The 27,126-nt window shown below is 38.2% G+C and overlaps 1 protein-coding gene across 1 annotated transcript in view; it reads right to left on the bottom strand.

The window, feature by feature from the left end:
• The window catches only part of LOC306857586 (ryanodine receptor 2-like), a 161,165-nt gene that overhangs the window by 57,746 nt on the left and 76,293 nt on the right, over nucleotides 1-27,126 (bottom strand). The window contains exons 36-56 of the mRNA XM_079397593.1: nucleotides 26,887-27,087; nucleotides 26,349-26,454; nucleotides 25,906-26,046; nucleotides 23,009-23,282; nucleotides 20,398-20,512; nucleotides 16,750-16,882; nucleotides 16,573-16,676; nucleotides 15,667-15,802; nucleotides 12,515-12,701; nucleotides 9,333-9,444; nucleotides 8,315-8,435; nucleotides 7,391-7,560; nucleotides 7,084-7,304; nucleotides 4,691-4,781; nucleotides 4,476-4,616; nucleotides 4,228-4,391; nucleotides 1,710-1,788; nucleotides 671-760; nucleotides 464-601; nucleotides 282-359; nucleotides 120-195 (exon numbers count right to left, since the gene is read on the bottom strand). Of these exons, the coding sequence (XP_079253719.1) occupies nucleotides 120-195; nucleotides 282-359; nucleotides 464-601; nucleotides 671-760; nucleotides 1,710-1,788; nucleotides 4,228-4,391; nucleotides 4,476-4,616; nucleotides 4,691-4,781; nucleotides 7,084-7,304; nucleotides 7,391-7,560; nucleotides 8,315-8,435; nucleotides 9,333-9,444; nucleotides 12,515-12,701; nucleotides 15,667-15,802; nucleotides 16,573-16,676; nucleotides 16,750-16,882; nucleotides 20,398-20,512; nucleotides 23,009-23,282; nucleotides 25,906-26,046; nucleotides 26,349-26,454; nucleotides 26,887-27,087 (2,878 nt within the window). The remainder of the gene's footprint in view (nucleotides 1-119; nucleotides 196-281; nucleotides 360-463; nucleotides 602-670; nucleotides 761-1,709; nucleotides 1,789-4,227; nucleotides 4,392-4,475; nucleotides 4,617-4,690; nucleotides 4,782-7,083; nucleotides 7,305-7,390; nucleotides 7,561-8,314; nucleotides 8,436-9,332; nucleotides 9,445-12,514; nucleotides 12,702-15,666; nucleotides 15,803-16,572; nucleotides 16,677-16,749; nucleotides 16,883-20,397; nucleotides 20,513-23,008; nucleotides 23,283-25,905; nucleotides 26,047-26,348; nucleotides 26,455-26,886; nucleotides 27,088-27,126) is intronic.

Below are 27,126 nucleotides of genomic sequence, written 5' to 3' on the forward strand. Positions count from 1 at the left end.
TGCCATCTAATGGCTGCGCTCAGGTTTATATGTTCAGAAGCACCTACTATCCCACTTCTGTACTGTATTTTTATACTGTAGTATGTAACATGAATTTTATGTGCAGCTTGTGAACAGACCTTTGGATTCCAGCTCCAGTTTTTTCTTCTGAGCCCAAATGTTGTGATAGTTCTCAGCCAGCAGCTCCGCCATCGCCTGAAGCACACAAACACACCGTGTCTTAAACAGTAAAACTGGAAGTGTTAGAGTAGTGTTGTTGATTTGAGAAGCGGGTCGCTCACATGCAGGTCTCTGGACAGCGTCACATTGCTCATGTCGACGGGCCGTGGGCTGAAACCATGAGCCCCCTCTATGGAGCGCTGCAGGAGACACGAGAGGTCAAAGGTCACGCGATTCTCTTTCTTTTATGCAGGTGGTGATGACATCATCACTCACTCATACGGTAAATACGGCTGATTCTGACCTGACTAGACAGAGAGATCCGGCGCGTGCGGTTGTGTAGCGTAGACGCGTCGCTGTCTCTCATCCGCTCGATGCTCCAGCCCCATGACAGCATCGTCTTCAGACTCTCTCTGATTGGCCAGCGGTACACCTCCTTATCCTGAAACACAGAGGCATGCTGGGAAATCTACTCATCGTTCTGAGTGTAATCACTGAACAGTTTCTGTACCTTCTCAGACAGACATTTGTAGGGCTTGAGCAGCGGATGAACTTTAGATGATTCACACATCTGCTCTCCATAAACCCAGCCGGCGGCAAACTACAGACACACAGATCAACACATCAATGAACGCAATTCTAACAAGAAGACATGAAACTGTGCTCTGCCAGGATGCAACTTACCAGTTTAACATCAACGTATCTGATAAAGTACTTACTCACAAAAAGACAGCATGACATATAATTTTCAACAACACTGGCACAAAAACACTGACAAAATAACCGCATTAAATTTGAGAAAAGATTTGCATTTAACACTCTTAATAAAACAGAAGCTCCTTATTTCAAATACCTGAAATAAACAATGATAAACACAATTTTCTTTAGAGTAAATTGAATTGTAACACTTTATAATAAGGTCCCATACATTAGCATTAGTTATAATAGCAATATGTTCTTTACAGCCTTTATTAATCTTTGTTAATGTTAGTTAATGCAAATACAACTGTTCATTGTTTGTTCACATTAGTTCAAAGTGCCATAACTAATGTTAACAGATACAACATTTGATTTTAAATGTATATTAATAAATATCTAAATCAACATTAACTAAAATGAACAAGTGTTTATTGTTTGTTCATGTTCACTAGTTTAACTAATGTCAACTAATGAAACCTTAATGTAAAGTGTTACCAGTTAAATAAGACAAAAGTCTAGAAACGGTCTATTGTGTGATGGCTCAAAATGAATTTACGAATCAATCTGCACTGATTCAGTTGAGTCTGAATGAATGAATCAAATTCAATGCTACTTATAAGAGAGAGGAACATTATAGATCTCGTTTGATCATTGATTCAGCTCATTTAATCCACAGTATGGCACAATAATGATGTGTTAAAAACCACCAAGCTACAGTCTATAGACTTTTACCAGTGTTTATCTGGTTATTTACTCCAAACATCAGATTTACTAAGAGAGGAGGACAAAATACAGCCAAAAATACAAATAAGATTCAGTCACTTTGATAATGAAATGAAAGCAGCTCTGACCTTCTCCATGGACCATTTCTCATGGGAGTATTCTGCATATTTATTGATGAAATGATCGAGCTTCTCAGGAACAACAACACTGCAGAAACACAAACAAAACCCAATTTCACATGCAAATCAGAAAAATCATGTAACGTGACTTGCAAAATGGGATGTGCTTGATTTATTCAAGTTGATTAGATTTATTCATGTTCTTAAAAGCGCGAAAGAGAACTTGCGCTGTTCCTCTGTGTATTTCTGTGTGTGCACTCAGAACCGAACACAGACATAAAAGTCATCTTTTAGCTCAAGGTACGTGCCTAAACGGTCAAATACACGCAAAAATGCGTAGTGATTATTCTCATAAGCCCTCATGGGTTATGTAATAAATGAATGTAAAGTTGAGAATGAAAATACGTTTGTGACAGTGAATTGGATCTGTGCGGCTCTTAAAGTGAACGTGTGCTATCAGGGCTCTTCGCTTACTTTACTTTTTAGGATTTTTTTTTTTAATATTTAGGAGCACGGTCAAAAATTTAGGAGCACCTTCAAATCAATAATCAAAAATTCTGATCAAAAATGAACCTTCCCATTACGAGGTGATATTTGACTCCTTAAAGTGATTTACAGGGAATTTTATTTATACCTTTGTAATGGCATTTTTATAACTTTATTAAAAGTATGTTATCTTTTATGTCAAATTCAAAAAAATATATTTATAAGCTTTTTATAATTTCTAATTAAAACAACAGAATAAAAACAAGTAGAATAAGAAGTAGAATAAGATACCAATCAAATGAAATCAGTATTTAAGGAATAAATTTACTACAGAGGTGGCACAGAAGAACACGTGGCTTGTAGGTGTATTTTCAGATGTTTAGTGTGGCTCAGAGGTTGCATAAGTGCAATTAAATTCATAAATTCATGTTGAGGTTAATGTTTTAAATATACAGTTTTGAATGTAGAAATATTAAATGATTTAAACAACAGAAAAGATACTTTAAAAATCAAACTAAACCTGCCGATAGGTGGCGGTGTCACTGATTTTATCACTGAATCATTCATTTAATTGATTCGTTGGAATGCTGATTCATTCAGGAATGAAGTATGTGACTGTCTTTATGAATGGCTAATTGAATCATTGACTCACTAGATTAATTTAAAACGCAGTTCATTCATAAACGAAACACCGCTGTGTTTGAATGGAGATGCGCTGCGGCTTGGCTGGGGCTTTGTTTGAAACTAGTTTAGTTGATGAAATAGAGCAAAATAAGGCAATAGTGTTGTAGTCAGACAATATAAGTCATTTAATATTAACTTCTTGTTTAATGAACTGTTGTATTAAATCAATATCACATTTGCAAACTCCCTTAATCATTAAAAGCTGTCACTCATCTTAGTTCATCGCAATCTCACAAAACTCCATTATAATCACCGAAGCTCCTTACACTGCACAATGAATCTCTTATTTACACTGTCTACACTTGTTTTGTTATAATGAGAGAATATGTCTGTGATGCATTAATCAACGCTGCAAAAACACGCAAGTACTACGTTAGAAACCTTTAAAGCTCCCTCAGCGCAAAATCTGGTCAGTCGCACAGGTGCTCCTAAATATGTTTTCATAGTCGCACGCAGTAGTTTTCAGTCGCAAAAATCAAACAACAAAAGACAAATTCAAAATCACACACTGCTCTTGACTGAAGGACGTCTGTAGCTTTAATAAGAAACAGAAAGTTGAATTCTTACAGTGAAGACTATGCTGTTTTTGATTATTAATGTCTGTAGGAGGCTGTTAACAGAATAGGCCTAATTGAGGCTTGCAGAATAATTTGCTTCATTTGTATCTTTTTATTCGATTGTATTTGTCCTTTGCTTTTTTTAAATTACTGACAGTTTAATTATTTTCAATAATTTCAAGGGCTTTTTGTTTGTTTGTTTTTTACTAATATTAGTTACCCTAGTACTCTGCTGTGGTTTTGAAAATTGTGAAATAAATAATTGTGGTCTCTAAAATGTAGATGTGATACCTTATTTACAGAAAATATATATTTGATATATATATATTACATCTTTAAATAAATCACTCATTGGTCATCTGGCCCACTCATAATCGTGTTAAATAATCGTTAATAAAATATTGACCAAAATAATCATGATTATGATTTTTTACATAATCGAGCAGCCCTAATCTCCAACCGGCTTCATCAACTGTAAAGGCCATTGCACACGGAGTCCCACATTTTCGCACGTTAAAAAATAAATATGACCTCACGTTGTATCAATCATATTTACACACTGTCTCCGAAACGTTCATCCGTCATAAAAAATTTGGATCAGGTTTGATTTTCTGCGTTTTCACATCCGCAGCAAGCATTTTGATAGGAAAGGATGACAAATACAAAAAAAAAAAAGACAAAAAAGGCATACGAAAATTTCAGAAGCCGTGCGCAAGGACCTTAAACACTCATGTTTGGAGGTAAAGGCTTCAGAGGAAAAGGATAGAGGTCTTCCTCCAGCAGAAGAGCTAGAGTCTGACCTGCTGGTGTCGGCGGGCTGTGGGTTGAAGTTTCCCTCGGCGTCCATGGACGACTGTTTCTCCATCATGGCCATGTAGTTTGACTCCATGTAATCAGGAGGTAAAGCTCCACCCACCGCGCTCAGACAAGGCAGCGCCAGCTTGAACAACTCCACCTCATATTTCTGCAAACACACACACACACCTCAGATACAGCAGACAATGAACTTCACTTACAGAGTGACGCATCGGCTCAGGATCTGCTGTACCTTTCTGGACAGAGCATCAAAGATTCCCCAGAAGAGCTTTCCGGACAGATGCAGCTCCTCGTCCGACGCAGCACCGAAGCTGCCCCATCCTCCGGACAGACAGTAGTACTTCCAGCAGCGCTCGTAGTGATTGGTCAGGAGCTGCAGGAGGACACGCCCACCAGTTACTACAGCACATGATTCCTGATGTGAATGAGAGATCAGAAGCGTCTCACCTTCAGAGGCATCTTCGTGTGTTCGTTGAGCACAGGAACGTCAAACACCAGACGCCTCAGCAGATGCTGCATCATCGAGGGACGCAGTTTACTGCAAAACACACGTATAACACACGGAGTCACATGAAACATGCCTGAGACAGCTACTGCTTGAAGTTTTCTGAAATGTTATGTTTAAATATGCAAATGGGGCATTTTATTAAACATGCACTCATTTGCATACATTTCTTGTGCATGATGAGTATAAATGTGACCCTGGAGCACAAAACCAGTCATAAGGGTACTTTTCTTTGAAATTGAGATTTATGCATCATCTGAAAGCTGAATAATTAGGCTTTCCATTGATGTATGATTTGTTAGGATAGGACAATATTGAACAGCAGATGGTGCTGCATGCTTCAGAAACAGCCGTACTCTGATCGTTTCCAAATCCTTACACACTTGAACCTAAAATAATCATTCATAAAATTCAAAAAGGTTGAAGTGAATTACAAGGGAGTTCACAGTGGGCTGTGTTTACATTAATCTGACGGCATAAAAGCATTCTGAGCCGAGGTGAGATTACAGATTCAGCCGAACACACAATGAGTATTTGAGTGTGTGGATAAAAACTAGAGTAGAGCGCCATCGGAACACACCAAGCCGACGGTCAGTTTTTTGTTCGTCGGTAGGGGTGTGCGATATTTATCGTCTGCGATAATATCGTAATTGTTGTTTTAACGATGTGCAATTTGACAATATTGAATATTTTGCAAAAACCAAACAAAACACCTAAGAAGTGCACGCTTGCATGGTGATGAAGCGGGTTAAACAGTGCACGTGCGCATTTACAGTGTGTTCTTTCACTGCAAGATTCAGTCTTCAAATGCATTAAGAATGATTGCAAAATTCAAGATACGGGGCAGAAAATGTATATATTTACGTTTCATACCGATTTTTCTTCAAAAATAAGCATGATTACAAATGTGATATTGTAACAGTTCATTAACAATAAGTTAATATTAAGAGATTTATGCTTTAGACACCATATTGCCTGTTTTTGCTGAATTTCGCAGACAAAAAATTATTCCAAACAGCTACAGCACTGTTTTGTGTCTCTGAGCAACATGTTTTGTTCCTGAATGAATCAATCGTTGAAATGATTCGGTTCAGTTGCAATGACTCACTTATTAACAGCGACTTTCTGCCACCTACTGGTGGTTTTAATTTCACATTTAAAGTCTCTTTTCATTTTTAAAATTATTTTAAATATCAGTATTCAAGATTCAAGATTTTTTTATTTGTCACATACACAATTATACAGAGTATAACCAGCAGTGAAATGTAAGTGGATCTAACATTCAATGTTTTATGTTTAAAATGTCAAACAATTATTCATTTCTAACTGGTTAAAGCACTCCATGTCCCTCTGAGCTGCATTAAATAGTGTGTAAATACATCTAAATGACACTTTAGATGCGACTTCTGCAAAGATTCATTTTGATGAGACTGGTTTCATTTGTTTGGTAAAAGCCTAAATGTGTATTATCTTAATTGACTGGTTAAATGTAACAATTTGACTCAAAAGATGTACACTTTTTTAGAAAAAATATCTTATTAACGGTAAAAATCGATTTAAACTTAAATTAATTAATCACTGATGTGAACTGACCACATAGAATATGAAGAATATCAAAAACTGCAGCTGTCCACGGTAGTCAGATATCAGCACAATAACACACTCTGTTAAATATCGTCTAATTATCGTTATCAAAAAAAGAAAAAAATATATCGAGATATCCTTTTTTTTCAATATCGCACACCCCTATTCCTCGCCGTCGGCTCGTCAGTCAGTCGGGCCATCTGATCATTCTGATTGGCTGTTCAGCTGGCGAACCAGTGCACTAGAAAGGCGCAGAACGGACGTGCTACTTGGCGTCAGGTGTCGTGTGTCAGGGCAACTTTGGACCCACTAATTTGTCTGCGTCGGCTTGGTGTGTACCGGGCTTAAGGATTTAGAATAAGGTCTTGCAGAATAAGACATTAATATGTGCTTTTTAAGTAATAATAAACAGCCAATATCCCAGTAATATTCATGCTCATAACCAACTAGTTAATAGTGAGAATTGGACACTAAAGTGTTACCAATATTCTTATTAACTCACCAAAGTATTTAAAGTGAGAAGGGAACATAAAAAGCATGCATTTTAAGGTCAGACTTTAAATGTTGATGTTAAATCCACTATAAATGTTCTACAGTCTATACACGGTGTTATGTTCAATTACATAAGAAGTAACTGAAATTAAATTACAGAAAAATAAGAGTAATCCCTTACTTTACTTTTCAAGGGAATAGTCATTAAATTACAGTAACTAGTTACACCCAACACTGGCTGACACTAAGGAGTCCTCACCCGCACATGGCCAGCAGACACTCCTCGATGGCGTCTCTCTGCGCTTTGGTGAGACAGCTGCCTTTGGACAGTCTGTAGACGGTGTGCAGCAGAGAGTCGATGAGCGACGCGAACGGCTCCGTCCCGGCGAACAGAGGAGCGCATTTAGTGAGCAGCGGCAGCACCGCCGTGCACAGGTACCGGTTCAGAGCCAACGCCATGTCTGTCGCGCTCAGAGCCACCTGGAGGTCAAAGGTCACACAGGACAAGGGGAGAGGTCAAAGATCGGCATGATAACACACAAGCACTGAGGTGTCATGTGACTCACTGTGTCCAATGAGGCGGCGGCTCTGAGGTCAGGAAGAAAGCCCACTTCCAGCAGCTGCAGGAGGAAGTTCTGGTCCTCGATGCCGTAAACCCGGTCCAGGAACAGAACCATGGCCGCTTTGTGATCAGGACAGAATCCCGCTGACATGTCCGGCTCGATCACAGAACCGTCTGAACACACAAAAATATATAGTACACTATATAGCAAATTGCACCTTGATTCTTTATATCGTCGCAAAAAGTAACTCCATTATTGTCCAGCACTAATCTGATCAATGTGAGTATACGGCATGAAGATATTACAAATATTAACATCATGATTTTTCATTACATTAAGTCATTTAGTTTTTATCCAAAGCGACTTACAAATGAGAACAATGGAAGCAATCAAAACCAACAAAAGAGCAAAGATATGGAAGTGCTATAAGACTCAGCCTAACGCAGAACACGTAGCTAGGTTTTTTATTTATTATATAATATATAACAGATATTTCTATATAAGGAAAACAAATAGACAAAATAGAAAAAGCTAGAGTTAGAGATCTTTTTGTTTGTTTGTTGTTTTTTTAATAGAAAACAAGCAGTTAGAAAACAAATAGAGTGCAAGTCTTAAAGGGTCATGTTCAAAAAAAAAAGAAAACAAACTGATAAAATAGAATTAGAATAGAGAGTGCTAGAGTTAGAGGGTCAAATAAAGCTGCTTTGATGTGTATAGTGGAAATTGCTACACAAATAAAACTGACCTGATATGACTTTAGAACACAAATCTGGTTATCCTGTATATCAGTCTACATGTTTTGCCACTGTGCATTACTGTGAATGTAATTCATTGTTTTTACACAACGTCAACAACAAACGCAGGTGCAGCACAAGATGAACCCAGATGTTTCTCCTCCTGTGAGTGCTGTAGTGAGAGCGATCAGACCTTTGGCCAGCGTGGGCATCAGGAACGGGATGCTGATCACTCCCACCAGATCCTCAATGGGAATGAGTGAGCGCAGGATGGCTCGGATACGGATGGCCTCTCCCTTCCCGGCATGGATCAGCTGACGGAGGAGAATCACCAGAACACAGATCACATCACGAGAGGAACGTGATCGACATAAAGCCTTATGTACGTACATATTAACAGTGAAGACGATTTACAGCGAAAACATTCACACACTCTAGGGCTAAAATTTAAACACTCTAATTTAAAATAGAAATCCACATTCTAATTTTAGGTGTGCATCAGGAAGATTTATCAGTGGCACACTAGATGTGATGAAGATGTGAGTGTTGTTGCATTTGAATGTTTTTCATAGCTTATCCAGGTGAAGCCACTAGATGCGGCGCTGCTATGCGGTTCATTCAGAATATTACAGAAAAAGAGAACATCGATGCGGAGAAGATCTTGTTTACGGTGAAACTGAAACCAAGCCGTTCACACAGAACACATATTTATCACATTTTCTAGAGTGACATCTATCAGCGTTGCACTCGTGTCTCGCACAAGAGATCCGCATGTGTAGAAAGCATGGGAAATTAATACAAGTTCAACTTTTAATAAACATGTCTCCAGACTTTATGCTGGTTTTCCCATCCCACTGCATCTCATGGTTTTACATTGAAAAAGTACTCTTTGTGATTGGTTTTCAGTCCTTTCTATTAAACTATACGTACATGATGCTGTTATGTTTCTAATTGTTTAAGCAACTTAATTATATATGGTTTATAAACATTATGCACTTTTTTCACAGATAGTGTGTTATTTTATTGCTTTGAAGAATCGTGCATTAGTAATATTTTGCACAAAGCGCCCTCTTCTGGCCTCAGGAGAGAAACCGAAAGCTTTTTTTTACCCCTAACTGAAATGATGTCTTTTCAATTCAAATATTTATAATAATTAAGTATAAAATTCTAATTGAGTTTTTCAGCCGTTTTGACAGCCCTAACACACTCACGTGCATCTCTGGAGCGCAGCGGCCCAACAGATCGATCAGAGCGGCGTAGAAGGTCATGATGGCATTTCCCATGTGAATGGTGTCGTCTTCCTCTTCCTCCATGATGTCATTACTATGAAAGACACACAGATCATCATCAAAAGTGGTTTGTGTTCAGCTGATCATTAAGCTCACAGATGAGCTCGCTGATAAACAGCCCTGATAATGAATGACACATTATAAACTTTCTGAATGTAATTCATCACAGTGCATCTTCAGACCAATACAATACAATCAATACAAACATTTATAACCTAACAGAGAGCCTCATTCCATCGCACATCATCATGGGATATTCGGACCCTGTCGTTCAATCAGTCTCTCATTCTCTCATCAGTCTACATTAAAACTCTTCATCTGACAGTTCTGACCACTGACACGATGACAAATTCAGTCATACTGAAAGCAAATTGGCATCAATTATCGGTTAATCTGCTAAAGCAGGGGTCTTCAACTAAAATGGCTTGAGGTCCAGTAATGAACCCTCTCCACCAGCCGAGGTCCGGACAATTCTAAAAAACAATTGATGGTTTTTGCCAGGCAGGGGTATATGCAAGATATTTAAGCTTAATTTCAAGACTTTTAAAGACCTTATTTAAGACCTGCACAAAAATAAAATGAATAAATAAAATGACTGTAAAAAGCATGATTTACAGTTTTCACAAAAACAATCAAGTATTATATTAATTAAATAACATATATAAATATTAGGACCGGGACTCGATTTAAAAAATTAATCTAAATAATTAGAGGCTTTGTAATTAATTAATCGAAATTAATCGCATTTTAATCGCATATAAATATTTGACCTGAGAACAGTGAGAAGTAAGTTTTTTTATATGGATTTTTAAATTTCCCATCCACAGGGCCAACCAAAGCGGTCTCATCAGCTTCTTTGTCCATGTTCACTGTGGTTTGTTTTTGGCTGTTTCTCAATATGCGTTCTTCAGCGATCTTGCGTCCTTGTGTTCTCGTTCTACGTCATCATTAACCGTCAAAGTTCAGTTCCAATTCTCAAGAACGCAAGTACAGAGGATGCATGAAAGCAGTTTCAAGAATATGTTCTTGAAACTGAGGATGCATCGAGTGCAGACTTGAGAGAATCAGCCTTTAGAAATCCCAGAAAACGCTGTGGGTGGCCGGTGTACGGAAGCCTGTAAGCTTTAAAGTCGCTCTCACAAATACTTAACGGCTCTTCAAGTTGAAAGTAAATATTTATCGTTTTGTTTTGGTTAATTTTAATAAAGTTATAAGACCCGGAGAAAGTCTGCATTTTTATTGGCATATTAAAATGAATCTTAACAGTAAAACATATAACGCTGTAAAATAAAACAATACAATTATATGAAAGTAATATCTATAATAGTATGAAATGTTTTAATAAGTTATGACATTTTGTAATATTTATTGTTCATTGGCCGTTTCTTATGCTGAGACTATGCGGCCAGTTAAGCAGGAACGCAGTACATCTCAGTTCTCATAAGTGTGCGTTCTGTGTTCTCGTGTCCTTCCGAGTTCGTTCTTCCAAGGAAGCTTGGCAAGACCGGTCTCCACGAGAACGCAAGTCCATTCTTTCCGTTCTTGGAATTCTGAACGCTAGTAGGTGCTCCAGTATAATCGGTCCGCCGAAACTCATCCAGTGAGAAACGTTCCGCGGTGCAAAAATAAGTGCGATTAAAATGCGTTAAAAAAATTTAACGCGTTATTTTTTTGTAATTAATTAATCTAAATTAACGCGTTAAAGTCCCGGCCCTAATAAATATGTTTTACTTGTTGATCCACCAGTTCACATTTACAACTCTGCGTGTTTGCTGCTTAAAATCATGGGTTGTTTTCACATTGGTCTTTGACAACAGCAGATGTACAGGCTGATTGGAAATGGAAAATCATCCTCTTCCAGCGGAATTGCAGTACACAAGCCCAAGAGACAGACTCCACAAAGCAGCGCAGCAGCTGAATCTGAAACGTGCAGCGATCATATTTATTTAATGAATAGCCTTTTTAAGTTTAATTGCAATTCTTGTCTTTCAGTCCCCACATGTAAGACCTCCTGAAATCATAATTAAGACTTTCTTGTTCCATTTAAGACTTTTTAAGGACCCGTCAACTTTCCTCATTTTTGAAAATGCCATCATTTTTCACTGAAAGTTTAATCTGTCTGTGCTCTCATCACTGCACGCACGACTGCACCCAAATGGCTCTAGAGCTGACCTTGATGTGCTTAATATAAATTTGATTTATTAAATTAGTATTTGGTATTTATTTATTTCATTATGTCAAAAGCCTTCACGAATTCGGACCGGAGTCTGCCAGTTGGCGACCCCACTACCGTACAGACAACAAAAGCTGTGCCGGTTGAAACAGAAGCGCCCCGTCAGGTTGAAATCTTAACCTTCTGTTTTGGCTGTACACGGGTCCGTATGGGACGGCTTTTGGGTCCGGACCAGGACCGCGGTCCACCTGTTAGTGACCTATGTGCTAAAGAATAATAAAATAAAACAATTATTTAAAAAAAAAAAAACTGTCCAAGAAATAAAATCATGACATGAGGTTTGTTATACTGCAGGTTGTTAATTGTATTACTGCTCCTAATCATTTAATTAGGATTCAAACACTTCTCTCCTCCCAAAATCCCTGACAACACTGACACCAAATGGAAAGCATAGGGCAATCGTTAATAAAAAGCGTTAATGGCAATTTACAGCTAAGCATCTGTTAGTACCCATAATTCCTTGCAGTCTGAGCATGTGTGTTTACATGCATCAGAGTTCCCAAGAGTGGGCATCGGAATATTGTCAAACTGAATCAGATTGTGGTGTTTACATGAATCAATACCAATCGGAATATTGCCAAATTCAGATTTGATGCGCATGTAAGCATACTATTCCCTTTAAAACACTGTGGATGTAAATAAAGGTGCTGATCCTCAGACTGCAGAAGATCCAGCAGAAGTTTCTGCATTTAGAGCGCGACCCATTTTACTAGGATGTTTCTGGACCAGCGGACAATGACAGATCAGGAACAGAATATAAATGAAGGAGAGAATCATACTGTATGTGAGATGAACAGATGATGAAGGTTACCAAATGTGGCTTTTATAGAAATCCAATATTGGCTCATGATTGTGTGTGTTTACTGCGTACAGTGTCCTGCTCTCCTCTGTGGTGGGTGATGGTCCGTCTCTGCTGGAATCTTCTGAGATCTTTATGGCCTCCTCTATCGCCGCCAGCAGCCCGTTCCCGCCTTCTCCGCGCAGGGCGGGGCCAAAACACTCGGGCCGGCGAATCAGGAGCCGCACCACCACGTTAGCGTTCTCCTCCACACTCTCACCTGAGACACACCGAAACAACCATTCACTCACAATACAGCACTACATGACCATCATCTCCAGGAGAACATGCATCAGAACACCAACCGCTGACAGGATCTGAATAGAGAGATACATGTGACCCTGGACCACAAAACCAGTCATGAGGGTTCATTTTTGAAATTGAGATTTATACAACATCTGAATAAATAATCTTTCCATTGATGTATGGTTTGTTATGATAGGACAATATTTGTCTGAGATACAACTATCTGAATATCTGGAATCTGAGGGAGCAAAAAAATCTAAATATTGAGAAAATCTCCTTTAAAGTTGTTCAAATGAAGTTCTTAGCAATGCATATTACTAATCAAAAATGAAGTTTTGATATATTTACGGTAGGAAATTTACAAAATATCTTCATGGAACATGATCTTAATATCCTAATGATTTTTGTCATAAAAGAGAAATGTATAATTTTGATCCATACAATGTATTGTTGTCTATTGCTACAAATATACCTGTGTTACTCATGACTGCTTCTGTGCTCCAGGGACAATGGGATTGAATCTTTAGTGCAACTTTAAAACAATGTACTGGGTATTTCTCCCTCAAAAATAACAAAGAAGGATATATACTACATTAATATATTACTAGCAAGCAGTAAGTAGGCCATTTACAAGGTAATGGCTCAAGGAAGATCTGTAAATAAATAAAAATAAAGCAGCAGTCATTAAACCTGCAGCTCAACAAGGTTTTTGGAGACATGCTCACTTTCTACACATATGATGCAGGAATGTTCACCTTTCCCAGATTAAGTTTGGAGCAGTGAGGTACGAGGATGTGTGCACATAAGGAGAGAGAGAGCGCGAGTGTGTTACACACACACACGGTCTCTCTCTGTACAACACTCTTAACAGCGGCAAAGTTTGTTTTTTAAATGTCGTGATTTTCAACAGATGTAAACAATGGCAGGAGGCTTAATAGTATAGACGTGATATCAGCTAAATTTAATTATGCAGGGAAATGCAGCCGGAGGGCAGGAAGTAATTTTTTCTCCATAGGAATCAGTAGCAGAAACTCAAGATGCCTGTGTTTTGTGTTGTTTATGAATGCCCAAATCGGTCAAACGGAGAAAACACAAGGAGATTTTATTGTGTACGAAAATGTGTTGTTCATAAGGAGGGAAAGAAATTGACTGAAAAACTCAGGAAAAAGTGGCTTGTAACATCATGGTATATGACATCAAAGTATGGCGAGAGAAAGTTATGCTTAGACGTCCGCTCTCTTATATGTCTCGCAGTATTTGACGACACACAGCGATCGGTCTAGCTCTGCTGCTTCAAGTCCAACACATCTAAGCAGTCTTCAGAGGAAGCATCAAGTTGGCACGCTATGTTGCGCTATGTTTTTAAAAAACTGCCCTTTTCCAAACATATATGTATTAGTATATCAGGTAATTAATATTAGTCTGATGAGTAAACAAAAAAAAATGACAAGCCAATGGAGATTCTATCGCCAAGTACTGAGTAACTTATTTAAAATTGAGGGCATCCAAGTTATTTGACATATTTAAACATTTAAAAAAAAAAAGAACAATAGTTACTTTCCCTGGTAATTAGTCTATTTTATAATGATGTAACTCAGTTACTGTTTGTGAGAAGTCACTAGTAATATAACTAATTACTTTTTTAAAGTAACGTGCCCAACACTGCATACTATACAATGGTTTATTACTTGTCTTTGTTGAATAATACAGAATATAAAACGCTTTAAAACATAATCGCATATTAAATCGCAATATTGGTAAAAGAAATTTCAATTCGATTATTTTCCAAAATCGTTCAGCCCTAAAACAAGCTATTTTGAATCCCGTATTTAAAATATGAGGGATATGGGATATATGTCACTCCTGAAACGCTGCATGTACAGAGTGTGTGGCCGTGGGTCCTGTTAGCAGCACGTAAAACAACTTTTATTTAAATTCTGATTTGATTATAGCCTAGAAAACGAGCAAATAGTGCTTCCATGTAATCACTAATGCCGTTTATTGCAATCTCACGTTCCTTATAATCAGTGAAGCTCTCTGAACAGCAAATAATATCTTAATTACATCGTGTCTACGTGTGGCGTTTAGCACTGAATGAATTCAGACTGGGTCACCTTGTATCTATTTATATGTCTTTATTCATATATTATTATAGCTTATATTAACCATTTGGTAAGCTGGTGTGTGGTGGGTGTTCTGGAGCAATATAGCTGCCGTCGCATCATCCAGGTGGATGCTGCACATTGGTGGTGGTTGAGGAGATTCCCCTCCTTCTATGTAAAGTGCTTTGAGTACCCAGAAAAGCGCTATATAAATGTAACTAATTATTATTATTATTTGCACACACAAGCGTTATCCGATCGGCTCCTCCCGACCGCAGGCGCAGGTTTACAAGCCACTTTTTCCTGCGTTTTTCAGTCAATTTCTTTCCCTCCTTATGAACAACACATTTTCGTACACAATAATATCTCCTTGTGTTTTCTCCATTTGACCAATTTGGGCATTCATAAACAACACAAAACACAGGCATCTTGAGTTTCTGCTACTGATTCCTATGGAGAAAAAATTACTTCCTGCCCTCCGGCTGCATTTCACGTGTCATCAGAATCACGTGTTTGCAAACAACCTATTTCGGATGCCATTAATCGTTTGACAGCACTAACATATATAAATATATATATATATATATACATATATATGAATTTGAAGGAAAAAAGTGTTGTGAATTTTTTTTAGTTTGACTGTGTTGGATATGTAACTCTTAAAATAACTTTGTAAGGCAGAATCTGACCAAAATATAAATACTCATGAATGCAGTATAAGTTGTACTTGGTGACCGTTGTATGTCTATGTCTGTTACGTGCATATGTTGTTCTTTGGAATGTGTTCATTTTCTTCTGTATTTGTTTGAAAAAAAAAGAAAAGAAAAGAACACCAACCATTGCAGAAGACCGCAAACCGGAGGAAGTCCAGGTATCGTTCACCCTCCACCGGGTTCCAGCCGATGTCAGGATAACCTCTAGACATCAGCATCACGCAGCTCTGGAGCCCACAGCCCGCCAGATACTGCACCACCTGACACACACACACACACACATTTTAACTATTTATTTAAGTCCACTTAAAAGAAATAATTTACAGGAACATAAATATTATAGATGCAGTTAAATACATGTACAAAATCATGGACCAGTGGCATACAGCAGGTCTTCACAATATCAAACATGTCATTTAATTGTTATGGGTATAAATACAAAGCACAGCACTTTGCTAGCTGTGTAGCCCTCTTTTTGGGCATCCCAAGTTGTAGAAGCCCTCTTACAACCAGCCTGTGTGTGTGTGTGTGTGTGTGTGAGAGAGAGAGAGAGAGAGAGTGTGTGTGTGTGTGTCCTAAGCTGCCAAATACAAAACAAGTAGTCAACCCCAATAACCTATCTCTGAAATGGTATTTAAGAGTGGTTGGTATTTAAAACTTTGGTCATAAAGGCTTCCTCCATTCTAGAGTCAAAGGTGCATGCCAAACACCTCTCTACACTCCTCATTAATCACAACAACTTCTGGTGTATTAGCAGACAAATGAGAAAAGGTTTCAGATCTACTATTAAGATACTGAAACATGGATGATTTGACACAGGAATGTCCACTATTCTGTCGTGGTGTGCTCTGTACATTCTGAACATGGCAGCCATTCAAGATATGTGGCAGTGTTTCAGTGATCTGTTCTGTAGTGTGGTGCAAACAATGAGGAACCTGAATTGTAGGACACACACACACACACACACAGTCAGTGTTCGACAGCCTACATCAGCCAATCAGAGACTGAGGAGAGAGAGAGAGAGAGGCACCTTCTCGAGGTCTGGTTCTCTCAGCGCCAGAGCCAGTTCATTATTGTCCATCACAGACGCGGCGGCCACATCTAGAGGAGTGGAACCTCGCATGGACGGAGATGCTACAGAGAACACACACATGATTAGCAGACACTAACACAAACACCTCCCTCTGGAGATCTCCAGACGTCTTACCGAGGCCCACGCTGCTGTTCTCCAGCAGGTAGCTCAGGTGATCAAACATGGCCTTCTGATTCTGACGGCTGATCCGACAGAAGTAGCACAGGAACCGACAGCAATTGGCCACCATCTTAGGAAAGGTGATTTCCTGAAGACAAAGGACATTTGTTCAGTGACACTTTGTTCTGCTTGCATTTGAAGTGAAAACTGAAAGGACTGATTCCTAAAACTGTGAAGCTGCTTTGAAACAATTGGTATTGTATGAAGTGCTATTAAAATAAAACTGACTTGACGAGATGCTGACAGTGAAATCAGTGAGTTTCATCTATTATGAGTAACGAAGCATTATGTAAGAGATGGTGGGAAGTCTGGCACAAAATAAACCCTTGAAAGATGATAAGATTCAGAAGCCATCCTGAAATATTGATTAGAGCAGTGGTTCCCAACCACGTTCCTGGAGGCCCCCCAACACAACACATTTTACATCTCTCCTTTGTCTGACACAATCAATTCAGGTTTTGGAGTCTCTACTAATGAGCTGATGATATGAATCAGGTGTGCTTAATTAAGGTGACATGGAAAACATGCAGTGTTTGGGGGGCCTCCAGGAACATGGTTGGGAACCACTGGATTAGAGTGTAAATGATGTAATTCTGTGAGCAGGATGTCTGTTGATTCAAACAGAAATCAACCATCCACATTACAGTTTAGAGTCATTAGACACAAACATTAGAGCACAGAATGACCAATCACAATCCAGTATTACACAGAAACAGTCAGTACAAACTGTTCAGATCTACATCATAGCTTTTTGGGACTTTTACTAAACTGTGAGTAGAACAAAGCCTGGAAGTCTTAAAAATGGAGTCTTTTTCTGTAGCAGTAAAAACGATATGTATATGTTGGTTTATGACCTCATGGGTAACAGGCAGTGTTGGGTAAGTTACTCTAAAACTAGTTACTAATTACATCTTCAACAGTGTAATTAGATTACTGTACAAATTACTCTCTCCAAAAAGTATTTAATTCCTTATTACTAATCACTTTCTAAATCCCATATCAACCTCAACAAGTTAATGATACAAGGATAGACATGAAACGCTTCTTTTAATTCTTTCAAGAAACTTCATCAATTATTCTGCTCACACTTTAGATTAGAGTCCAATTCTCACTATTTGTTTTGTTAACAACTGTTTATTGAATTTTATTCTGTGGAACAGTAGTACAAAAGAAAAAGCAGCTGTACAAATTTAGAACCCACCCCAACCCATTAGTAGACTTAAAAATAATAATAATGAGATAAGGAACAGATATCGGCATCACGAACAGCTGAAGATAAAGAAGTAGAGATTAAAATATAGTCAATTCGCGAATGCAGAAGGGTTTAATAAACGCCAACTGCCCACCAACAAGGATGAGGTTACACATTACTGAAGTTCATCAGAACAGAAAGCTTGAGCGTGTGATTCCTTTGGTCCAGATCTATCTAGGATATGCTACACTTCAAGAGATCGGTTGACAAAACAGAGAAAAATGTAGGGTCAGGAGTACAAGGGGCATAAACCGAGAGAAATACAATATTCCTATTCTCCACTATTGTTTTTATATGTGTTATTCTACCATCTGTATCACAACCTTCCTCTAAAATAGTAATATTTAAAGTCCTCCGCACCAATATTATGACACCCTTGGTTTTAGTATCTGAAGATGAGTGAGATACCACTTCATAAAACTTACCACACCTGTGTATATCCTCCTCTTTCAAATGGGATTCTTGAACTAACACTATATCAAACTTTCTTCTTCGCAAAAAATCAAGAAAACCTGTACGTTTGTGAGTCATAGGTATTAAACAGAATTACTGCATAATAAGACAAAATACAAGTTTGAAAATAAAACCAGTTGAGTCTACCATTAAACCCCCCCCCCCCCCCCCCCCCCCCCCCCCCCGTTACCATTAAAAAAAACATTAACACATTCCCATGAACTATGGCAGATCAAACCAAGAACAAACCTTGATGCCACGGACCTTAATATGGTCCGTGGCGTCAACAAAAACCTGCACATTACTGTAGTACCAACATTGGCCCCATGGTCACATACTGACTAGGTTATTTTAAAAAAAGAAGAGAGATAAAGAATACATCTAAAACAAATAAAATATCATAATCAGTAAGCGATACTGTATGCACAATGAGCTATGAATTAAGAAGTGAACATTAAAGTGAACGGTCACAGTCACCTAACCATTTAGAGCATCTCTTCTCTGATTAGACAGCAAATGTCCAGCTGGAGTTCACTGAGAGTTGATGGATGAAAGGGATCTGAGAAAAACTCTTGCTTCTTCTGGGGAGTGTAGTATTTTAGGTTCACCTTGATTGAGAATGACCTTCAGCGTTGCAGGATAAAGGAGAAAAGTCTGGATGCCAGCGTCTCTCATCTCCTTCCTAATTGGCACAAATGCACTTCTTCTTTTTGCGGTGACCGGAGAAAAATCTGGAAAGAAAGACCTTCAGGTTTTTCGGAACCTTCAGGCAATCCGACCAGACGCAGATTTCTGTGCCTGTTGCGATCCTGTAAGTCCACAACCTGTTGCTCGAGCGCGGCAACTCACCTATCGTGATCGGCAACAACTTTCTTTTGTTCTCTCATCTCCCCTGTAAGAAGATCCAGTTTAGAGCATAGCGACTGAACAACTGACGTGAGAAGCGAACTCGTTCCGCATCGCCGTCACCTCAGTTCTTAGAATGTCATCAAAGTGTGTAACAGTGTTCGCCATCTTGTCCATCATATCGCTTGCGGTCGGTAACTTAGATTTCTTCTTAATCGGAGAAGCCGACGGAGACAACTCTTGCCATTTCCGATGGTATGCCATCAGGTAAAGCACCACCAATGAATAAAACTTAAAACAAAACGAAAAAATCAGCAAAAAGGGCCAAACGTACGGAGCTCTACTCGAGTGCGACTAGGTTCATGAGCACGTCACGTGACTAATTCTCACTATTAAGTAACTATTATCTGTGACCTTTGCCTCAAAATACTCCCAATTACTGCTTATTAATACCTAGTAAAGTAGTTGTTAAATTAAAAAATTGGGTAGGATTAAGGATTTGGAATAAGGTCTTGCAGAATAAGACATTAATATGTGCTTTTTAAGTAATAATAAACAGCCAATATCCCAGTAATATTCATGCTCATAACCAACTAGTTAATAGTGAGAATTGGACACTGAAGTGTTACCAATATTCTTAAAAGCATGCAATTTAAGGTTAGACTTTATATTTTGATGTTAAATCCACTATTGTATTGTGTATAAATATTCAACAGTCAATTACATAAGAAGTAACTGTGATTACATTACAGAACAAATAAGAGCAATCCCTTACTTTAGTTTTTCAAGGGAAAAGTAATAGTAGTAATTTATTACACCCAACACTGGTAACAGGTAAATATAAATGAAGCTGTTCAGTTTGCGAGGGGTTTGCTAGTTTAGGATCAAATATTTAAAGTTAAAATTCCCATAATAAACAAATTGTTTGATCATTTTTTCTTTCAATAACCCAAGTTGCTGCATACAGTCAACATATCTGTAAAAACAGAGAAAATGCAAAGAGGTCAAAATAATGTAGAGATGATAATGATGATAATGGTATTTTTAATCACCTTGGACTCTCCTCCACCCAGGACGTTCACCATCACCTCCATGACGGTCTCATGCATGCCGAGCGCTCTCATCAGGTTCGGATGCTGGTAGAACACCTTGTTATTCATGATGTCACTGCAGACAGGTCAGAGGTCAGACTGGAATCTCACACACTAAACACCAGAGGGGCCGTCACTGAGCCAGAGCTACGAGCCAAAACCCTCCACTGCTGTAAACTGTGAATGCTTTAAAATTATTTAATATCATTCTTATAAATAGTGACCTGTGCTGGCAGAATGAGTGTGAATGTGCTCGGGCTAATTTTGAGCTACAGGCAAAAAAAAAAGTGCAAAATGTAAATTGTATTCGGATTTAAGGTTTTCACAAAAATGAGTTCATTAAGCCCTCATCTAGCGATCCCAGTGCTCCAAATAGTAATTAAACATCTCAAATTATCTTTATTTGTACCTTTTCTCCGCTCGCTTGTCGCACTGATTAACATCCGAAGGGGCTGATCCTGATAAATACACACATATTACAGGATTTCAGTTTTCACTCAAGCGCAATCTGCTGTGTCTTAAGTGAACGTTTGGGGAAAAACATCGGATGTGTAACATTATATTAGATCCGTGCAGTACAGTAGGTCTTAATATATACAGGCCATCTGTCTCATTAATATTAATCTAACAATAAAAGAAAAGAGGGAATCACTCGCTGCTCTTGATTGAACTGATTTTGTAGTTTTAATAATTTATTTATTTGTAATGAACACATTAGAGTGATTTTTACATTCGATGATTTGTTTTTCTAACTTGAATGCTTTTACTTAAATGTAAAATGAAAAAGGTAATGCATTATTTTTCTTATATTTGTTCTACTGTTTTTTTTTTGCATCTGTTCTTATTTATAATATCAAAGATATAGGGCTGTGACGGTGGCAGATTTTTACCCCCGTGGTGGTAATGGACCAACTACCGCCAATGGCATGGTGTTGTGATAGATATATATATATATATAATTCTGAAACGCAAAAATAAATAAATGAGGCTCAATCATCTATTAACAAACAAGCGTGTTTATTTTAGCACTTCCGTCAGTGAACACGCAGTCTGCAAAACACTCAAATAAATATCAAAGTAATAATACAGTTAAATAGGAAAGTAGCCTCACCTAAGAATGTTAAATACACCCTGTCTACCTCACGTGAGCGGCACGGCCATTATAATCAGTGATGCTGTCTACACTAGATGCGCTGCGATACGACACGACAAATCCCTCACAGTAAACTGCCTCCTCCTGTTTATGACGTACTGACACACTCTGTCCTGTGTAGACAGACTCAACCTGTTGTGTTGTGACGCAGCGTCTGGTTTAGACACGTTCCCTGTTCCGCCACCAAGCAAGCGGGTGCGTTAACTCCTCGTCTGCACGCGCTCTCTGTGGAACAGGAATCGTGACGTATGTTGCCACATTTTTTGTTAGCATCTTACATTTCGTTCGTATTTGGCCAGTTTGGAGAAAGCCTCACCAATACAAACCTGACCAGCCGGGCGTTTTTGATCACGTGAACTTGAAGATACTTGTACAAACGCGGATGTGTGACATGAATGGAAATGATTCCAGATCGGCGATGCAGTATTTGGTTTCCCAACACGGTCCATCGCTCATCACAAAATAAATTTTCTGAATGTAGAATAAACTGTATTTTCGTGCGCTCAAACCTGCCAATCTAAAGGAAACACGGCGTTTGAGGTCATTTGTGAATTAGCATAGATTTATAGTCTAAATAAAACAATTTGCAACTGTTACTATTATTACACTTGTATACAAGACTTTGTGTTATGCTTGTTATAGAGTGTGTGACGTCACGTGCACTACCGCCGGTGGCAATACACAACCGTGATGCAGTTGTGTAAACAATAGCTATATTGTGATTAATATAGTAATGAATATTAAGAAAAGAACTGGAGGAAAAGATGTAATGTTGCTGGTGATTTTGCTTTGGAACCTTCAGAAAACTTAACTAGATTTTTCTCAGAATGGACTTTGCTGACTCCATCGACTTCAAACAGGTGTAATTCCAACAAATCATATATCATTTTGAAGGTTGCATAATAGAGAATGCAAAAATAAAAATAAATAAATAAATAATTTTGCCAGCACAGGTCACAATTTTATATATTTTCTATATATACTGTAATTATTATTGCTGTCACATGATAAATCGCAATGTAAATATTAAAAAAATATATTTGTATGTGTGTTTCTTTATATATACACAATAAATATACACAGTACACACACATATATTATGTAAACAAAAACTTTTATTTTGGATGCGATTAATCGCTTTGACAGCACTAATAATTATTCTATTTATATACAAATATATTTTGTTTATATTTTTTATTATTTAATATTATGTAATAATGACAAATAATTGTTTACATTCTCAATTTTTTTTTAATTATTTAACATTATTATTAGTATATATATATATATATATATATATATACACACAAAACCCATCTATAATTGTTTAGATAACATACTTTGAATTGTTTATTACACTATCATATGGCCCATTTATCAGTGTTCACTATGTCTCAGACGCGGGTGATTGTGGGTCACCTGAGCCCGTGGATCATCAGCTTCTCCTCCTCGCGGCCCATCCTGACGCTGAGCAGAGAGCGGATCTGACCCAGAGATGCCAGCAGGTTGATGGTGTCCTCCACCGAGACGGCGTTGATGGTGTAGGTCTTGGGCAGCGCTCGCACCTGGCCACCGATGCCGTCGTACTGCCGGTGGAGCAACACGAACATGGCCCGCACCAGCTCGGGATCCTCGATGACCGACTCCTGAGCCCAGCGCACCATCGTCTCCGAGATCAGCTGCTGCAAGGTGCCTTCAGACAGAAGCAGAGATCAGACCGGCTATGAACTAGAGCTGCACGATATATCGTTTCAGCATCAATATCGTGATGTGCGCACCCACGATAGTCACATCATAGGATGTGCGATGTAGAATACTGATCGTTATATTATACTGACGGTTTTCTTTGCTCACACAGACACTGTGTCTACACCCGACGCGACCGCTGCAAATCATTTGAACTTTGTGTCAGTACGTCATAAATAGAACGCGGCAGCAGCATTCTGTCGGGGGTTTGCCGTGTCGCACCGCATCCAGTGTAGACAGCATCACTGATTATAATGGGTTCTAGAGTATTTTGTCGCACCGCTGGCGTCCGGTGTAGACACAGTGAGAGCCACGCAGATGCACGTGAACACTGAATTCTGTTCACTTCCGCATCTATTTGTGCCTGAAATTACATATATGTGCCAAATTATGTCAAAATGGATTTCTCTGCAAGTATCCTTGTAAACACAGCTGCTTATGTCTTAAGTGAAGGTAAAAAAAAACAACAACAAAATCTAAATCACCATAATAAACCAGTTAAAATTAATAAATTACATATTTTTTATTTAATAGAATGTAATCTAATTAAATTATTTGAATTTAAAAAAAAATTGAAGGTAAACAATTGAGAAAGAAAATGGATGTGTAACAGTATAATTGGTTCACAGCAGTTTAATGTTCCTGAGGCTTTCTGTGTCATTAATGTTAATCAAACAACAACAAAAAACACTTTTGTAGCTTTAACACATATTTATTGGATTTAATTTATACAGTGAAGACTACGCAGTGTTATTTTACATTTGGTTATTGAATTTCTGTACCTGAATACTGTTAGACTTACCTGAAAAATATAAAGCAGTTTTATTTAACTTGTATCTTTGTTCTATTATTTTTATCTATGCTTGTAATTTGTTTATTTTCTGTTGATTTACTCACCTACAAAATCACCTCAATCATAGGTTTTTTTCCAAATACAGCTATTCAAGTCATCTGTTGATTTTTAATTCATATTGCAACATGTATATCGCAGAAAAACAACATATCGCAATGTGAGTTGTCCAATATCGTGCAGCCCTACTATGAACCGCATAGAGCTGCACGATTCTGGATAAATTGAGAATCGCTCATTTTTTTTTGTCTCAAATAGAGATCGTGATTCTTCCACGATTCTGAACTAAACAAAACAATGTGTGACAAAATATTATTGCTGCAGTCTCTTTAAAAGTGTTTGATTAATTTGAATGAATTATTAAGCATTTAATATATATGTATTTAAATTAAATATTTATGTAATACACCAATTTTTAATATTAAAATGATGAAAAAGTGGGTTGAATGAATGATTCAGTGAGTCACTCATAAATACTTCACTTGTTTCATTACTGGATGAATGTGTTTTTGAATGAATGATTTTTAACAGTCACTTGCTGCCATCTAGTGGAGAAACAATGCAATCCACACAAGCGTTATTTGATGCAGTTACTTTCAAAAGATGACTTGCTCTATTTTGATAACTACCATAGACGTCAGTGTTTATATCTGACCTATAAACTTTCATCCCAGTATTTCTGTGATAATATGAATGACTGCAAGACACAGATAATACTGTGTAGTTGAAAAGCTTGTTTGTGAAGCTGTTTCTTACCCAAATATGCTAACTCTCTGCTCTCTGGTAAGAAACAGTTTTACATGTCCATTTACAACCCTAGGATTTCTCCCTAGAATGAAATGGTCTGTTATTACCTTATTTGGAAGGGTCATGAATAATAATGTTGAGCTCTGCTCTGATTGGCTGTTTCACAGTGCGGCTCATTTCAGTAGCTCACAGCAGGAAGGAAACACAGGGAGGAACATATATATTTCAATACTTTCTTGCGCAGTTATATCGTTGGGTAATTGTACTGTAAATAAAATGCGGGCATCAGGGAACCACTATTAATATGCGGGGCATTGAAACTGCTTTGGAATGCACGATATGTTATAGTTTCACTTTCACTTTCGAGATTTGCGATCTCACGAACTCTGTTTATACTATAGAGCGGCAGTACTTACCACACATTTCACAAGATCAGATGCTTGTCAGTGGTGCTCAGGATCTGTAAATCATTCGCCATCATCCTCAGTCATCTCTCCTCACTCTGTTTATGTGGTAAGTGAAATCTTATGTACTGTAATGTAACAGGCTACCGCTAGCAAGGAGCTAACCATGTCCCTTTTGCTTTCCATGCCTTTCTGAATACAGACACCAACCCATCCCTGCACTCCACACCCCCTGCACAGCCTGGAACATAACATTTATTTCCATGATCTGCCATTTTCTCTGTTGTCCTCGCTTGTTTCTTCACAATACCTGCAGAACGCCACAGTCGGTGTTATGTTCTGATTCGCTTATTTTTGAGTGGTCTTTTGCATTCACAAGATTTACATAAGGAGGAGGAAACAATGGTGTCTGAGGCTCACTGCATGTCATTTCCATGCACAGAACTCTTATTATTTAACTATGACAAGGTAAATAGAGTTTTCCATTCTATGGCACCTTTAACGATTAATCGTGCAGCTCTAGAACCGCACAACATGGTCCTCGTGGAGGAGAAGAAAGCCTCACTCACTGGGTTTCTTTGATTTCTTCTTCTTTGGTATATCCATCATTTTCTTCTTCAGGTAGGTCACCTTCTCCACCAGAAACATCAAACGCCCCCTGATGGTGAAATCACTGTCTCCATCTGATTTATCATCATCCGTCTCAATGCCTGCAGTACAGACACACATAAACACAAACCTCATCATCAACATCTAAAACACAGAGCAGAACTAGACTTCTGTGAGTTCACTGGGAGTAAATCACACATGAATCACTAATCAATAACAACACAGATCATGAATTACTTGAAAATCACTTGAAGCATGAAAAGCAAACAGTTTGGCAATGGAGTGAGAAAAATTAATTTCAAGATACATTTTAATGATCCTGCCTTGTTTATTAATTAATCTGGTTTAATGATGTTTAGATATGATCACTGATACTGCAGAGGATCGGAGAGAAACCCTTTACCACAGTGTGTCATCAGATCTTCATGGAAGTCCAGCAGCTGCTCACGGATGTCCTCCGGACACGGACAGTCCTGCTTCTCATCCTTAAAATTCAGCAGCATGTTAATCTGAGGAAACACACACAAACAAAATCATCGTTCACAGCACACTGAACTTTTCTGACAATACCCTAACCTTTTTTGAGTTAAATAATAAAAATATGACCCTGGAGCACAAAAGCAGTCATCAGTAACACAGGTATTTTCTCAATATTTAGATTTTTTTGCACCCTCAGATTCCAGATTTCAAATAGTTGTATCTCAGCCAAATATTGCCGTATCCTAACATTTCAGCTTATCCATTCAGCTTTCAGATGATGTATACATTTCAATTTTGAAAAATTGAGTCTTATGACTGGTTTTGTGGTCCAGGATCACAAATGATCACAGGAAATAATGTAGGGACAAGTAATAAATCTGGGATTTATTTGATCAAATTTAAGATTTACGAACAGATGAAGAGAAATAGAAAAAGAGTTATTATCATGGTAATCAGCTGACCTGTTCCTGTGGAGGAGAGCGGAACTCTTTGGTTTTGCGTGCCGTCAGAGCGGCGGACATGTTTAACGCCTGCATCACCTCATTATAGCGGAAACGCTGGTTCTCCTGAAGATTCGCCACAAAGTCGTCAGAGAACGCGACCACAGCCTCGATACGGTGACGCACCTGACAGTCACACAGGTACTGCAGCAGGTGACACATCTGAACACACACACACACACACACACACTGTAAACATCT

Source organism: Barbus barbus (assembly GCF_936440315.1).
Source record: "Barbus barbus genome assembly, chromosome: 38".
NCBI classification, from domain to species: domain Eukaryota; kingdom Metazoa; phylum Chordata; class Actinopteri; order Cypriniformes; family Cyprinidae; genus Barbus; species Barbus barbus.